This window comes from Babylonia areolata, chromosome 5, assembly GCF_041734735.1.
Source record: "Babylonia areolata isolate BAREFJ2019XMU chromosome 5, ASM4173473v1, whole genome shotgun sequence".
Taxonomy (NCBI): domain Eukaryota; kingdom Metazoa; phylum Mollusca; class Gastropoda; order Neogastropoda; family Buccinidae; genus Babylonia; species Babylonia areolata.
Genome location: NC_134880.1, coordinates 990655 through 1008154, shown reverse-complemented (window position 1 = coordinate 1008154; position 17500 = coordinate 990655). Strand labels below are relative to the sequence as shown.

The 17500-nt window shown below is 44.0% G+C and overlaps 1 protein-coding gene across 1 annotated transcript in view; it reads right to left on the bottom strand.

Moving 5' to 3' along the window:
• The window catches only part of LOC143282554 (neuronal acetylcholine receptor subunit alpha-10-like), a 335088-nt gene that overhangs the window by 14072 nt on the left and 303516 nt on the right, over positions 1-17500 (bottom strand). Inside the window, exon 5 of the mRNA XM_076588240.1 lies at positions 13538-13718. Coding sequence (XP_076444355.1) covers positions 13538-13718 — 181 coding nt within the window. The remainder of the gene's footprint in view (positions 1-13537; positions 13719-17500) is intronic.

Sequence of the window (17500 nt, the reverse complement as noted above, 5' to 3'; positions counted from 1 at the left end):
AAACATCCCCCTTGTTTGATCAGAGGGATCGGAATTCTGTGTCAAATATAACGCTATCTGCCGAATAAGAGAAAATCAAGATGGTTGAGCAACAATTTTTTTTCTCTTTTAAAAAATATATTTCTTCTTCTTTTTTCATTGATATCACATAGAAAAATAGACATCCATACAGTGCAGGCCTGTCATACATTTTTGGAAAATGTCACAATGAAAATGCTTCCCGATCTTTCCCCCACTTTCTATTCTCCATAGCAGCACGTGTATTCACTGAAAATAAGAAGAAGCGATGCAAGCGATAGGGACGTATTGATTTACTCACACTCCGTTGCTCTTATAACCTGATCTTTCGATTTTCTCTCGATAGGGTTAAAGCCTTCAGAGACAAATGTGTAAGAAATGGCTGCAAAAGCGCGTTAGGTCACGCTGCTGGTCAGGCATCTGCCAAGCAGATGTGGTGTAGCGCATATGGATTTGTCCGAACGCAGTGACGCCTCCTTGAGCTACTGAAACTGAAACTGCAAAAGCATTTGTTTTCCAGGAGGAATACTAACAAATGTTGAAGAAACCGTTCTCTTGATCTTTAATTTCTGATTTCAAATGAAGGCCAAAAGGCGATTGACAGTTAACGTGTCCGTTGGTCTGCACATCGATTTGATCCGGTGATTTGGGAGTGATCATCTTCTGCTGAAAGAACGACAGACAGACAGACAGAAAGACAGACAGACACACACACACACACACACACACACACACACACACACACACACACACACACACACACACACACACACACTGACGCAGACAAACAAACGCATTCCAATTCAACGGCAGCGGAGTTTTGCGCTTCTCTTAAATCAATTAGAACACAAACATCCAGTCGATCCACCAGCCCAGCCAGCAGCATTGACCACTTCTGTTTCCATCCTCCTCTTCATGCCCAGCTCCACACTGACCATGCTCCAACACAGCACACGAACACACACACACACACACACACACACACACACACACACATACAGACAGAGAGAGAGAGAGAGAGAGAGGGGGTGGATAGAGAGTGAGCGGGAATGAGACAGACAGGGACACAAAGACATAAACAAAGACATAGACAGACAAAGAGAGAGAGACAGTGAGAGGGAGAGAGAGGGGTGGTGAGCGAGGGTGTGAGAGAGATAGAGAAAAGAAGCAAATACAATGATAGAGGGACAGACAAAGAGAGAGAGGGTAGGGAGAGAGATAGAGATAGATGGACAAAGAGAAGAGAACACACACACACACACACACACACACACACACACACACACACACACACACACACACACACACAGAGGGACAGACAGAGAGAACAGCAAAGACAGACAGAGAGAGCAGACAGGGATGCAGACAGAGGAACAGACAGAGAAGGATGGAGAGATGGATAACGCATACAATTCTTGTGAAAACGTGTCCGACTCAATGCTGAGCCGTCCGTCAGCCCGAGCAGTTTGCACAAGGCATCAGCCCTGTCAGTCCTGTCAAAGAGCTCTCCGTGTGTTATCGACAACCTGGACACGAACTAGAGGGCGAACCACAACAAGGCAACATCACTCAAAACACCCCTTCAACATAAAGCGCTTGCTCGGGGAAAACAAAAAAAGTAAAGAAAAGAGAACAGCAAAACTAAGTTGAAAAACATAAGCTGCGTTATGTTTCACAAATGATGTTTGATCTCTCTCTCTCTCTCTTTTTTTTCCCTTTCGTCGCTTCTTCGTTTTAAAAAAAAAGTATGTATTCCTCACAAAGAGCCTGTCATTCCCCAGGCTCTCTGGCTGATCATCCCCCTCTCCCTCCCCCACAATCTGCTGATGGGAGGTCCAATGGACAATCTGCTGATGGGAGGTCCAATGGACAATCTGCTGATGGGAGGTCCAATGGACAATGTGCTGATGGGAGGTCCAATGGACAATCTGCTGATGGGAGGTCCAATGGACAATCTGCTGATGGGAGGTCCAATGGACAGTCTGCTGATGGGAGGTCCAATGGACAATGTGCTGATGGGAGGTCCAATGGACAGTCTGCTGATGGGAGGTCCAATGGACAATCTGCTGATGGGAGGTCCAATGGACAGTCTGCTGATGGGAGGTCCAATGGACATTTTGCTGATGGGAGGTCCAATGGACAATCTGCTGATGGGAGGTCCAATGGACAGTCTGCTGATGGGAGGTCCAATGGACAATCTGCTGATGGGAGGGAGGTCCAATGGACAATCTGCTGATGGGAGGGAGGTCCAATGGACAGTCTGCTGATGGGAGGTCCAATGGACAATCTGCTGATGGGAGGTCCAATAGACAATCTGCTGATGGGAGGTCCAATGGACAATCTGCTGATGGGAGGTCCAATAGACAATCTGCTGATGGGAGGGAGGTCCAATGGACAATGTGCTGATGGGAGGTCCAATGGACAGTCTGCTGATGGGAGGTCCAATGGACAGTCTGCTGATGGGAGGTCCAATGGACATTTTGCTGATGGGAGGTCCAATGGACATTTTGCTGATGGGAGGTCCAATGGACAGTCTGCTGATGGGAGGTCCAATGGACAATGTGCTGATGGGAGGTCCAATGGACAATCTGCTGATGGGAGGTCCAATGGACAATCTGCTGATCGGAGGTCCAATGGACAATCTGCTGATGGGAGGTCCAATGGACAATGTGCTGATGGGAGGTCCAATGGACAATCTGCTGATGGGAGGTCCAATGGACAATTTGCTGATGGGAGGTCCAATGGACAATTTGCTGATGGGAGGTCCAATGGACAGAACGTCCACTTCGGAATGGACAGATCCGACGTCTGAGTAAACAATGATCTGGATTTGTTTCTTTTGACTTGACCCACTGCGGGGGTCCATGTGCTTTTCGTTGGATGATAAACTGAGATAAAGTATGCAGTATATATTTAGCGCGTTTAAAGATGATATCATGCAACAGCTAGAAAATGGAGTGCTGGTAAAAGTCAGTAAAATGTCCACTTGGAAATGTAATGTAATGTAATACACAGAAAACAAGAAGAAAATGAAAAGAGTTGCCCAGAATGTTGCCCAGAGAAATATACCATGATAACAAAACTATGCAATATCAAATAATGAAACACAACACATTGCAATGCACAGCATTACAGAACAAAAACACAACGAGTTTAGATACAATGGGATATAAATGGACATGCGCACATGCGAAAAGGACATAATTTAAACCACGGCCAACTCTGCCCAGTGCAGTCCTCATCAGTATCTCAAACTCCACTTTATATCTGTGTTCCTATCAGAGTGGATTTCTTCAGGATTTTGACAGGGGACAACACTTTATATCTGTGTTCCTATCAGAGTGCATTTCTTCAACAGGATTTTGACAGGGGACAACACTTTATATCTGTGTTCCTATCAGAGTGGATTTCTTCAGGATTTTGACAGGGGACAACACTTTATATCTGTGTTCCTATCAGAGTGGATTTCTTCAACAGGATTTTGACAGGGGACAACACTTTATATCTGTGTTCCTATCAGAGTGGATTTCTTCAACAGGATTTTGACAGGGGACAACACTTTATATCTGTGTTCCTATCAGAGTGGATTTCTTCAGGATTTTGACAGGGGACAACACTTTATATCTGTGTTCCTATCAGAGTGGATTTCTTCAACAGGATTTTGACAGGGGACAGTTTCAGTTCAGTTTCAGTAGCTCAAGGAGGCGTCACTGCGTTCGGACAAAACCATATACGCTACACCACATCTGCCAAGCAGATGCCTGACCAGCAGCGTAACCCAACGCGCTTAGTCAGGCCTTGAGAACACACACACACACACACACACACACACACACACACACACACACACACACACACACAACAAAAAAAAAAAAAAAAAAAAAAAAAAAAAAACCAACGGGGGAATAAATAATAGATAAGCTTGCATAAATAAATAAATAAATAAATAAATAAATAATAATTATAATATAGAAAAAGGTAGTAGTAATAATATTAGTAATACTAATAAAATGATAATAATAAAACATAAATAAATAAATAAATAAGACAACAATGGTGATAAATAAGCAAATAAATGTAAAATATGAAGACACACATTCACACATACACCCACACATGCATAACAGAAATGCACCAGACATGCAGTTTCACATATATGAAAGCACAGTCAAATACATATAAACGTACATGAGCTCCAACACACACACACACACACGCATTACCGTGCACCTCCTCTACCCCCCTCCTCCACACACTCATTTCTAGTCTAAGTATCGCAGCTTCCACGGCACACACACACACACACACACACACACAAACACACACTCACAGAGATGAACACTTACTTGTACAAGCACATATGAAAGCACAGTCAAATACATATAAACGTACATGAGCTCCAACACACACATACACACACACACACACACACATTACCTTGCACCTCCTCTACCCCCTCCTCCACACACTTATTTCTAGTCTACGTATCGCAGCTTCCACGGCACACACACACACACAAACACACACTCACAGAGATGAACACTTACTTGTACAAGCACACACACATACGCCCATATCTCCCACCCCCAACCCCACACACGTACATACAAAGATATATATATATATATATATATATATATATATATATATATATATATATATATATATATATATATATACACGTTCCAATATCCTGTTGCTCCCACAGTGTAGGCATGCATACACTCACATACCTCATCCTCTACCCCACCTCCCTCCGCACTCCCACCTCCCCTCACACACACGTACACATATCTCTCCTGACACTTGTGTGCAATTTCACTCTCGCGCATTCACAAACGCACTCAAAAGCACAGACCCACACATACACACAAACACACACAGCCGCCACTGACTGGCCGCAAGAGGGATGGGAAAAGATCTCTGATGCCAAGAACGTGGCATCTAGTGTGTTGCTCGGTCTATTGTATTTGGAAAGGCCCACAGAGACTCTGTTCCGTTTTGAAGAAATTTGCGCAATGTTGGTTTGGAAATGATGCCGATATTTGTTTGATTTGCAAAGCATCGTGCTCTACCTTTCATGTTAGATTTGCGGCCGCTCCCTCTCTCTGCTTTTATTTCTTTGAGGCGATCAATGGTGTGATGGCCTTGTACCTGTTCTTTTTGGTATTCTTTGACTTTTCTGAGGATTTCCGATTTTCCTAGATGTAGGCTGCTCGTTGGTGTTGCGTTACCAGCAAGTCTGTCAGCTCGCTCATTTCCCTTAACACCTGCATGTCCCGGGCAGTATGACCATGTGAGTTTTTTAATCTGAAAGTTGCGCATTGCGTTATGCCACTCTGGGCTTCCCATTCCGTTTTCAATTTTCTGTATGAGGTTCATTGAGTCGGTTAGGATCATGGCATGTTGGTTTCCGGGCGTATGGAAGGACGATAGCCACTGGAGGGCATGTGTCACGGCTTCAACTTCCATCGTTAGGCTGGAGGTTGTGACTTTGTAGGCAGCATTCTCTTCCCAAATTGTTTTTCCATTTTGTTTCGCAGTGAATCCCCAGCCAGACTGGTCTTTGGTGACTGAGCCATCTGTGTATATGATGATGTCCTCTTCTTTACTGTTTTCTTCTATAAGCAGCTTCACTTCCGCATCAGTTTTGCCCTCTGGCCATTCCCGACAATGTCTTCCTAGAGTGGGTGAAATGACTGTGTTGAATAGATGGTTGAGGTTTTCGGGGTTTTTCTCCCATTCTTTTGTTTCTTTCAGGTCTTGAAGTCGGCATACTAGCTGGATTGTGTCTTCTGCTTGCCCCATCCATGATCTTCCTCGTCCTAGACGGCTGCCTTTTTGTTCTTTGACTGCGTCATGCAGTGGGTTTTGAGGGTTTTCTAATGCTTTGAAGTAGGTCTTGACCTGTTCTAACTTGTTTCTGGCCTGCACTGAAGGAAGGTCAAGCAGGTATCGCATGGTTTCTGTGGGCGTGTCTTTTGTTGTTCCAAGGATCAGCCTCATAGCTTTATTTTGGACTCTTTCTAATTTTAGGAGGTTGCTTTGAGACGGTGTTGTTAGCCCAAGTCCGTAGTCGATCACACTGAGGACGAGTGATTGGTATAGCAGGAAGAGGTGGCGTTGTTCAATTCCTTTGGTTGCCATTGCTTTTAAGACTGAAAGGCCCTTTTTGCATTTGAGAACAGTGTTTTCCGTATGTTTTCTGAAGGTCAGCATCCTGTCGAAGTGTATTCCTAGGTAGCGTAGGCATTCAGTTTTCTCAATTTGAATCCCATCGAATGACACAGAAGGTGGTGATTTGCTCGCGGTTTTGTTGTTGAGGGTGCACAGCAACGTTTGGGCTTTCGCTGGATTGATGGAAGATCCTGTGTCTTTGCACCATTGAGCAATATTGTTTAGTTGTTTCTGGACGGCTTCAGTTCTTTCCTGAGCATTTTTTGAAGTTTTGAAGACCAGGCCGTCATCCGCAAGGGTAAGCACCCGAGCAATTCCATTGTTGTTTAAGTCTGCAAGGCCCTTCGTGTAGACATTGTAGAGGACAGGAGAGAGTGGAGACCCTTGTGGCAGTCCCATGGATAGTTTAGAAGGTGCAGACATCCAATCTCCGAGGCGTAGGACGACGGTTCTTTCCTGAAGCGCTGCTGCTATCCATCTTGTCAGTGTCAAACTTACTCCATACCTTAGTAGCAGCTCCATGAGGTGCGCAAACTGGACTTTATTGTAGGCATCTTCAAGGTCAATTGCTACTGCTAGTGTTTCTTCTTTTCTTTGAAATCCTTCATACACCTCATATGCAAAAGCAGCTGCATTTTCCCATGTGGACTTGCCTGTTCTGTAACCACCTTGATTTGAAGGGAGAATGTGCCTGTGTTCAAGATCCCTTGCAAGTTTCCTGGCTATCATGCGTTCCATGAGCTTTCCAACAATGTTTTGCATGGTTAGGATCCGGTAGCCGCTTACCTGACGATGGTCCTTTCCTGGTTTTGGTATGGGTTTTAAGAAGCTGTGTGTCCAGTCCTCCGGCACCTGTCCATTGTGGAGACTGTTTTGATATAGATTGAAAAGTTTGCTTCTGTCTTCTTCCGATAGCTCCTTGATGTCTGCGTAACGAACTTTGTCTGGGCCAGGAGCCGATTCTTTCTTGCATTTAGCTATTGCCTCGTTTAGATCATCCATTGTCAAGTCATCATCAGGTCCAGTCTGCATAAGGGTTTGGTTTAACTCCTCAACATATTTCTTTTTCTCATCTAAGTTTCTTTGATCACTCTGTTGTATGAAACGTTTGAGCAAGGCAGATCCTTTTTCTTCATTTGTCTTAAGCTTGGTTCCGTCAGTGTCTAACATGTCTGGGGTTGTTGTTGTGCACGTTTTCCCTTCCATGCGACGATAAAATTGCCAGAACTCTGTCAATGTTGTGTCATAACTGAGTGCCTCGCAAAACTGTTTCCACTTGTCATTTTTGGCCTCTTGAGCAATGACTTCAAACTGTTTAGTTTTTTCTTTCATTTTTGTTTCAATATCTTTGTCCGGAGATGGTTTTGTTCTTTCTTTTTGCCAAAGTTTGACAGCCGCATGTTTTTCTATCCAGGCTCTCTCTGTGTCGGTATTCCACCATGGGGGCTGAATAGTTTGCATCCTGTTCAGTGCCGTTCTTTTGTTTCTTCTGCGTCTTAATTTTTCGATGACGGTTGTCTCAGGGGACAACACTTTATATCTGTGTTCCTATCAGAGTGGATTTCTTCAGGATTTTGACAGGGGACAACACTTTATATCTGTGTTCCTATCAGAGTGGATTTCTTCAGGATTTTGACAGGGGACAACACTTTATATCTGTGTACCTATCAGAGTGGATTTCTTCAACAGGATTTTGACAGGGGACAACACTTTATATCTGTGTTCCTATCAGAGTGGATTTCTTCAACAGGATTTTGACAGGGGACAACACTTTATATCTGTGTTCCTATCAGAGTGGATTTCTTGAACAGGATTTTGACAGGGGACAACACTTTATATCTGTGTTCCTATCAGAGTGGATTTCTTCAGGATTTTGACAGGGGACAACACTTTATATCTGTGTACCTATCAGAGTGGATTTCGTCAACAGGATTTTGACAGGGGACAACACTTTATATCTGTGTACCTATCAGAGTGGATTTCTTCAGGATTTTGACAGGGGACAACACTTTATATCTGTGTTCCTATCAGAGTGGATTTCTTCAGGATTTTGACAGGGGACAACACTTTATATCTGTGTTCCTATCAGAGTGGATTTCTTCAACAGGATTTTGACAGGGGACAACACTTTATATCTGTGTTCCTATCAGAGTGGATTTCTTCAGGATTTTGACAGGGGACAACACTTTATATCTGTGTTCCTATCAGAGTGGATTTCTTCAACAGGATTTTGACAGGGGACAACACTTTATGTCTGTGTTCCTATCAGAGTGGGTTTTGTTCAGGATTTTGACAGGGGACAACACTTTATATCTGTGTTCCTATCAGAGTGGATTTCTTCAACAGGATTTTGACAGGGGACAACACTTTATATCTGTGTTCCTATCAGAGTGGATTTCTTGAACAGGATTTTGACAGGGGACAACACTTTATATCTGTGTTCCTATCAGAGTGGATTTCTTGAACAGGATTTTGACAGGGGACAACACTTTATATCTGTGTTCCTATCAGAGTGGATTTCTTCAGGATTTTGACAGGGGACAACACTTTATATCTGTGTTCCTATCAGAGTGGATTTCTTCAGGATTTTGACAGGGGACAACACTTTATATCTGTGTACCTATCAGAGTGGATTTCTTCAACAGGATTTTGACAGGGGACAACACTTTATATCTGTGTTCCTATCATAGTGGATTTATTCGACAGGATTTTGACAGGGGACAACACTTTATATCTGTGTTCCTATCAGAGTGGATTTCTTCAACAGGATTTTGACAGGGGACAACACTTTATATCTGTGTTCCTATCAGAGTGGATTTCTTCAACAGGATTTTGACAGGGGACAACACTTTATATCTGTGTTCCTATCAGAGTGGATTTCTTCAACAGGATTTTGACAGGGGACAACACTTTATATCTGTGTTCCTATCAGAGTGGATTTCTTCAGGATTTTGACAGGGGACAACACTTAATATCTGTGTACCTATCAGAGTGGATTTCTTCAGGATTTTGACAGGGGACAACACTTTATATCTGTGTTCCTATCAGAGTGGGTTTCTTCAGGATTTTGACAGGGGACAACACTTTATATCTGTGTTCCTATCAGAGTGGATTTCTTCAGGATTTTGACAGGGGACAACACTTTATATCTGTGTTCCTATCAGAGTGGATTTCTTCAACAGGATTTTGACAGGGGACAACACTTTATATCTGTGTTCCTATCAGAGTGGATTTCTTCAACAGGATTTTGACAGGGGACAACACTTTATATCTGTGTTCCTATCAGAGTGGATTTCTTCAGGATTTTGACAGGGGACAACACTTTATATCTTTTTCCTATCAGAGTGGATTTCTTCAGGATTTTGACAGGGGACAACAGTTTATATCTGTGTACCTATCAGAGTGGATTTCTTCAACAGGATTTTGACAGGGGACAACACTTTATATCTGTGTTCCTATCAGAGTGGATTTCTTCAACAGGATTTTGACAGGGGACAACACTTTATATCTGTGTTCCTATCAGAGTGGATTTCTTCAGGATTTTGACAGGGGACAACACTTTATATCTGTGTACCTATCAGAGTGGATTTCTTCAGGATTTTGACAGGGGACAACACTTTATATCTGTGTTCCTATCAGAGTGGATTTCTTCAGGATTTTGACAGGGGACAACACTTTATATCTGTGTACCTATCAGAGTGGATTTCTTCAGGATTTTGACAGGGGACAACACTTTATATCTGTGTTCCTATCAGAGTGGATTTCTTCAACAGGATTTTGACAGGGGACAACACTTTATATCTGTGTTCCTATCAGAGTGGATTTCTTCAACAGGATTTTGACAGGGGACAACACTTTATATCTGTGTTCCTATCAGAGTGGATTTCTTCAACAGGATTTTGACAGGGGACAACACTTTATATCTGTGTTCCTATCAGAGTGGATTTCTTCAGGATTTTGACAGGGGACAACACTTTATATCTGTGTTCCTATCAGAGTGGATTTCTTCAGGATTTTGACAGGGGACAACACTTTATATCTGTGTTCCTATCAGAGTGGATTTCTTCAGGATTTTGACAGGGGACAACACTTTATATCTGTGTTCCTATCAGAGTGGATTTCTTCAGGATTTTGACAGGGGACAACACTTTATATCTGTGTTCCTATCAGAGTGGATTTCTTCAACAGGATTTTGACAGGGGACAACACTTTATATCTGTGTTCCTATCAGAGTGGATTTCTTCAACAGGATTTTGACAGGGGACAACACTTTATATCTGTGTTCCTATCAGAGTGGATTTCTTCAACAGGATTTTGACAGGGGACAACACTTTATATCTGTGTACCTATCAGAGTGGATTTCTTCAGGATTTTGACAGGGGACAACACTTTATATCTGTGTTCCTATCAGAGTGGATTTCTTCAACAGGATTTTGACAGGGGACAACACTTTATATCTGTGTTCCTATCAGAGTGGATTTCTTCAACAGGATTTTGACAGGGGACAACACTTTATATCTGTGTACCTATCAGAGTGGATTTCTTCAACAGGATTTTGACAGGGGACAACACTTTATATCTGTGTTCCTATCAGAGTGGATTTCTTCAACAGGATTTTGACAGGGGACAACACTTTATATCTGTGTTCCTATCAGAGTGGATTTCTTCAGGATTTTGACAGGGGACAACACTTTATATCTGTGTTCCTATCAGAGTGGATTTCTTCAGGATTTTGACAGGGGACAACACTTTATATCTGTGTTCCTATCAGAGTGGATTTCTTCAACAGGATTTTGACAGGGGACAACACTTTATATCTGTGTACCTATCAGAGTGGATTTCTTCAACAGGATTTTGACAGGGGACAACACTTTTCTTACCATGGGTTATTTTTCAGTGCGCCAAGTGCGTGCTCAATACTGGATTCGTCCGAATGAACAGACGCTCAGTTTGATTAAAACAACAACAACAACAACAACAACAACAAAAACAAAAAAACAACCCAGCAACAAAACTTTTTAATACCTTTTCTGAGTGCTTGTTTTTCTTAATCTTTCAGTTCTTCCCAAAGTTTGACCTTGAAATGTCAGATGGACCTCCCGTCCCAACAGACATCCAGGAGCTTGTAACTACATGTTGCCATGGGACTTTGGTGTGGTGATTTTTGTGGGGGTTTGTTTTGTTTTGTTAGTTTTGTTTTTGTGCGTTTGTGTTTTTTTCTTCATGATTATCATCATCTATTATTATTATTATTATCATTATCATCATCATCATAATTATGTAATGATTGGTGTGGCTTGTTGTGGGGTCAACTGTCTTTGCTGACTCTAGCACAACTTAAACATTTATTGTCTTATGCCCTATCCACTTTATTTCATTTTATGTATTATCATTACTGTCTGCTTTATGTTGTTGTTGTTTCCATGGTCAAAACGGTACAGGGCGTGGCATTTTCCTTATTTCGTGGTCGCATATTTGAATTTCTACAGGTTAAAAAAAAAAGTTGATTATGGAAAAACAACAAAAACCAATTATGAATACGACAAAACATCAACAACAACAACAAAAGACATCCAGGACCGCCCCCCCCCCCCACACACACACACACACACCCTAATCCAACAATACAGCCTCCACCGAGCCAGGACCCGAGCTCTGAACAACCTGACTTTAATTAAAGAACTATGCTGTCATGTATTCCAACACGTCGTTACCGATGCCCTTGTCAGATTGTTCCATTCACTCCAAACAGTCCCTTGTCCTTGATCTCGATCGTTAGAGAATTCGACACGAATATCGAATTTCACTCTCCTTCGAACGGCCGTTCACTCCCACGCTCGATCGATGAGATAAAACATGCTCAGCTTCCAGACAGCCATCCCACAGTGTTCATGTCACGTCCAATCAGAGTGAAGGTGAAGGTTGCGGCATGCCAGCGATCAGCAAGAAATGGGACGGAAACCGTGTGTGGCTTCCCTCCTTGCACGTTTTCATTCCGTGACCCCAGGGGTGCGATGGGCCGGAATTGGGCCAGTTAAAAAAAAACCCTCCTGCAAACTACACTTCGTTCATAACGTGTTTTAAGGCTCACACATGACACCAAGAACTAGCTCCACGTCGACTGACTGACTCCAAGGAATTTCGTTGACGGATCATTTGCATACAATTATCGCTGCATCTACACAGTTGGTGAGTCGCCTGCATGTGACGGCAACATAGAACATTGGGCGAAAAAAGGAGAGGGGGTGGGGAGGGGGGGATCGGGGGGAGGGGGGGAGTGCGTGGGGGCGGAGGGGGGGGGGGTTATAGTGCGACGCCTTCTTACTGGTTAAGAATCTGAGGAGATGATAGATTCATTTTACTGGTTGAAGATTCCACGAAAGGTCAGATTTGTTTGTTTGTGTTCGTGCGCGTGTTTGCTTGTGTGCGTGTTTGAATGTGTGTGTGTGTGTGTGTGTGTGTGTGTGTGTGTGTGTGTGTGTGTGTGTGTGTGTGTGCGCGCGTGCGCGCGTCGGTCAAGTCAAAATGATCTTTACTGAGGGTAAAAGAATAAGCTTGTACATATTTCTTTCGTCCTGCCCTCAGTATGATGGCAAAATCCAAGAGCATTCATAAAAGAAAAAGAAGAAAAAAAAGATCAACCCGTCAATTCACCAGCGAAAAATTAACACCTTTTGAGACGTGTGTGTGTGTGTGTGTGTGTGTGTGTGTGTGTGTGTGTGTGTGTGTGTGTGTGTGTGTGTGTGTGTGCGTGCGTGCGTGCGTGCGTGTGTGCGTGCGTGCGTGTGTGTGTGTGTGTGTGTGTGTGTGTGTTCGATAAAAGGGCAGAACAGACAGCTCCTTGGCCACTCTCTGGATGCAGTGTTTTCCATTGCCTGAGTAATTTCCATCATCCAATTTAATGCTTGACTTGGTGTGCATTTCGACTGGATGGTCATTCTTCTTATACCTTTTTCTTTCGTTTATCATTCCCAATTTAGCTCCCTATTCTTCTCCCTTTATCTTTCTACACCTTCCACTCCATACAAAACAACCAAACAACAAAAACAGCGAACTAAACAAATCCTGGTATTTATAGGCGACATTGGCGAACGTTGGTGAATGATCGCTTTTCACTTGAACGTTTCGCTGCACCGACTGCCGTGTTTCTAGTGAATGGCATTTCGATTAAAGTTCTGATATATACCGACATGTTCATTTCCTTACTGTTTAGGGTTTTGTCCGGTATCACACACACACACACACACACACACACACACACACACACACACACACACACACACACACACACACACACACACACACACACACACACACACACACACACACACACACACCATACCTGCAGTCCATCATAGGCCCACGACCCCAGCTTGAGGATGCAGATCTGGTCGTCGAAGGGGAAGTAAGTGATGTCCATCTTGCAGGAGCTGCGCATGCGCACGATGGGTGGCCAGAAGATGCGACCCTCGTGGCTGACCATGGCCAGAGACTTCATGTAGCCCTTGTTGTGGTTCTCCACGCTGATGGACACGGCCCGTGCCATTTCAGTCAGTGCAGTGAACAACACAGAGAGGGATATGAGGAGAGATATGTATAGGAAGAGGTGGCGTGGGAATGAGAGAGAGAGAGAGAGAGGGGGGGGGGAGAGAGAGAGAGAGAGAGAGAGAGAGAGAGAGAGAGAAAAGGACAAAGACAGAGAGGGGAGAGAGGGGGAGGAACAATCACTATGAGAAATGTTTGGACGAACGAAGCTGATCAAATTCGTTTGAAACACATAACAGTATCATCGGAATGAACAGCAACGGCAACAGCAGCAACAACTGCAACAACAGCAACAAATGTGTGTGATAACACTCTTCAACCCCAAGACTGGCAGAGAAAACAGAGGCTGCATCAGAGCGATGAAAATGTCTGACCACGAAAAAAGAAAAAAAGAAAAAAAAAATCAGCTAAAAATGGTCGTTTCTCATGAAACAGCCAACACGTATGCGCGCTCGAATTTTCATTCCTGCACCCTACTCCCCTGGAACCACACACACACACACACACACACACACACAGGCACGCGCACACACAAATTAACCGTCAATAGGACTCGTCATGAAATCCATCGAAAGCAAGAGGAATGGCCCATTTTGACAATCAATCAATCACACAAACAAACACGCAAACCCACTTTGCATTGAAATGAACTGATTTCCAATGAGAGGATCAAGCCATGTCATATTTTCGTGTAGACAACATTGTTTAAGGGGTATGTGTGCAACTGATTTTTTTTTCTGTTCGTCTTCATCTTCTTCATCTGTTACTCTTCCACTTCCTTCTCCTATCAATAACGTTAATGCCACTGCTACTGATAATGATAATCATGTGTATCTAAAAAAAAGGTTAATAGCACTTGCCAAAATACTTTTAAACAATTCATTGTAACATCATGAACAACGCACACACCTCTCCCACCTATACTACACCACCCTCGCCCCCCACCCAATGCTCAATTACATCCCCCCCCCCACACACATGTCTTGTGTATACCTAGACCTAGAAACAACCTTTATAAATCCAGCTTCCTATACTCTACGATTTCAGAACTGATGGAATTCCCATGTGTCTATGGGCGTAAATTCTCCACTGAGCGTGGCATGAAGATCCACAGGACCAAAAAGGGTTGTATGAAGAATATGACGAATGCTCAGCAGCGCACTGCACCAGCAGATAAGACGTCGGAAAACCAAGGCCAGGATTCAAACCACAGTGCCAAGGACATCCATACTGATAATTCAGAGGAATCAATCGTACAAGATCTTGAAGCCAAACGCCAGAAACTGAACCTGCCACCAGCAACTGCAAAAACGGAATGGGAAGAGTTGGACCAGAAAATAAAACGTGATGCGCTGATAGGAAAGAGCACCTTGGAACACTCGCTAGCCATCTACGGAGATATGGTGCACGCAAACTGTCGGGAAACCTATGGAGTGAAGGAACCAAAGACAAGAACACCTCCTCAAAAATCCAGGCGACAACGAGAAATGGACAACATCCGAAATGCAAAAGAAAGCTCAAGAAAACGATGAAAACAGCTTCAGGATTTGAGAAGCAGGGCCTACAGAAACTTTGGAAAGACCTGAAAGCAAAGCACAGTGCCCTCAGTAAAGCAGAATCAGCAAGGAGGAATAGGAGCAAAAAGAAGAACACACAAGACTGCTTCTTCCGAGACCCCTTTCAGTTCGCCAGGAAACTGTTCGAGCAGCCCAAATCAGGGACACTCACAGTGGACAAAGAAACACTTGAACAGCATCTCAGGAAAACGTCTTCTGATCTGCAAAGCAAGAAACCACTAGATCTCAAGGGTTTGGTTCATCCCAGGAAACCAGAGAAGAAGTTCAGCGATAAACCACCAACCCTTGAGGAAGTACAGAAAGTGGTCAAGAAAGCTAGGGCCAAATCATCACCAGAGCCTAACGGAATACCGTACCTGCTGTACAAGAAATGTCCTGAAGTCCTTGAGTGGCTCCACAGTGATAAGATCAGCATGGAGGAACCTGAAGATGATTGACCAGTGGATGATAGCTGATGCCGTGTACATCCCGAAAGAGCAGAATTCAAGTACAATCAGCCATTTCAGACCAATATCGCTCCTGAATGTCGAAGGAAAAATCTTCTTCTCTGCCATGGCTGCAAGACTGACAAAATACCTTATAGAAAATGAGTACCTGGATGTGTCAGTCCAGAAAGGCGGCATCCCAGGAGTTCCTGGCTGTGTAGAACATGCCACAATGATTTGGAATGCAATCCAAAGAGCAAAGACAGAGAAAAAGAACATTGACGTGGTATGGTTGGATCTGGCAAATGCGTACGGGTCAGTTTCTCATGAGATGATCCAAATGGCTCTCGAGATGCACCATGTCCCAACGAACATCAGGGAAATACTGAAGAAGTACGTCTATGACTTCTCAATGCGGTTCACCACCAATGAATACATGAAAGATTGGATCAGTCAGGAAGTGGGCATAGCCATGGGCTGTGCAATTTCTCCAATCCTGTTCGTGCTGGCAATGGAAGTGATCTTGAAGGCCTCAATGAAGGGAGCGGATCGAGCCGACCTCGGTAAGGGATACCAGATACCTCCTTTGAAAGCCTTCATGGATGACACAACAGTCCTTTTAACAAAAGAGGATGAGACCCGTGAAATATTGAAGCGCCTGAACGAGCTAGTTGCCTCAGCCAGGATGACCTTCAAACCAAAGAAATCACGGAGCCTCTCACTCCGTAAAGGAAAGGTAGCTGAAATGGTCACATTCACTGTACCCAACCAAGCCATTCCAACGGTCTCAGATGAACCAGTCAAGAGCCTTGGAAGATGGTATAACGAGTCCCTGAAAGACACAAAAAGAGGAAAGGAAACCAAGCAGACAGCAGGAGAAGGCCTGCATATCATAGACCAGTGTGGCCTTCCTGGCAAATACAAAGTGTGGTGCCTACAGTCCATGCTTATACCAAAGCTCCTGTGGCCTCTCCTGATATATGATATCAGCTGTAGCATAGTCGAGTCGATTGAGGCAAAGATCAACAAGTACGCAAATGGCTTGGTGTCCCACCTGGTCTCTCTGACGTGGTCTCTACTGTCGCCAAGCAAAGCTGAGGCTACCTCTGAAGTCCCTTGTCGAAGAATACAAGGTAGGGAAGGCAAGACTTCTCAGCATACTCGAAGACTCAGGTGACAGTATTGTGGGATCCAACCAACCCAAGCTGAAGACTGGCAGAAAATGGAAAGTCAGGGAGGCAGTCAGTGCAGCGAAAGAAAGCCTTAAGACGAAGGAAATGATAGGACACACCCAAACCAACAGACAAGGCCTGGGATCGACAAAGATGGAATGGTGGTCCAAGGCAAGGAGGGAAGCAAAAATAGACATGATCATACAGGAGATCAAGAGGGAAGAGGATGATAAAAGAGTCCAGAAGGCAGTCCAGCAAGGCCAGCAGGGGCAGTGGACAACATGGGAAAATGCACTCCAAAGGAGCCTCAGCTGGAGCGACATGTGGAACATGGCCCATCTGAGGATCAGCTTCATGTTAAGATCTGTGTACGGCCTCTTTTCCCCAAAAAACAAACTTGGTGAAATGGGGGAAAGCAGGTGACTGCGTGCCCACTCTGTCACGGCAAACAAACAGTGGAACATGTCCTCAGCTCATGTAAAGTGGCGTTGAGCCAAGGACGGTACACATGGAGGCACAACCAAGGGCTTAAAGAAATTGCACACGTGGTGAGCACTGTCCAAGGACCACCAACACCACCAGAAGT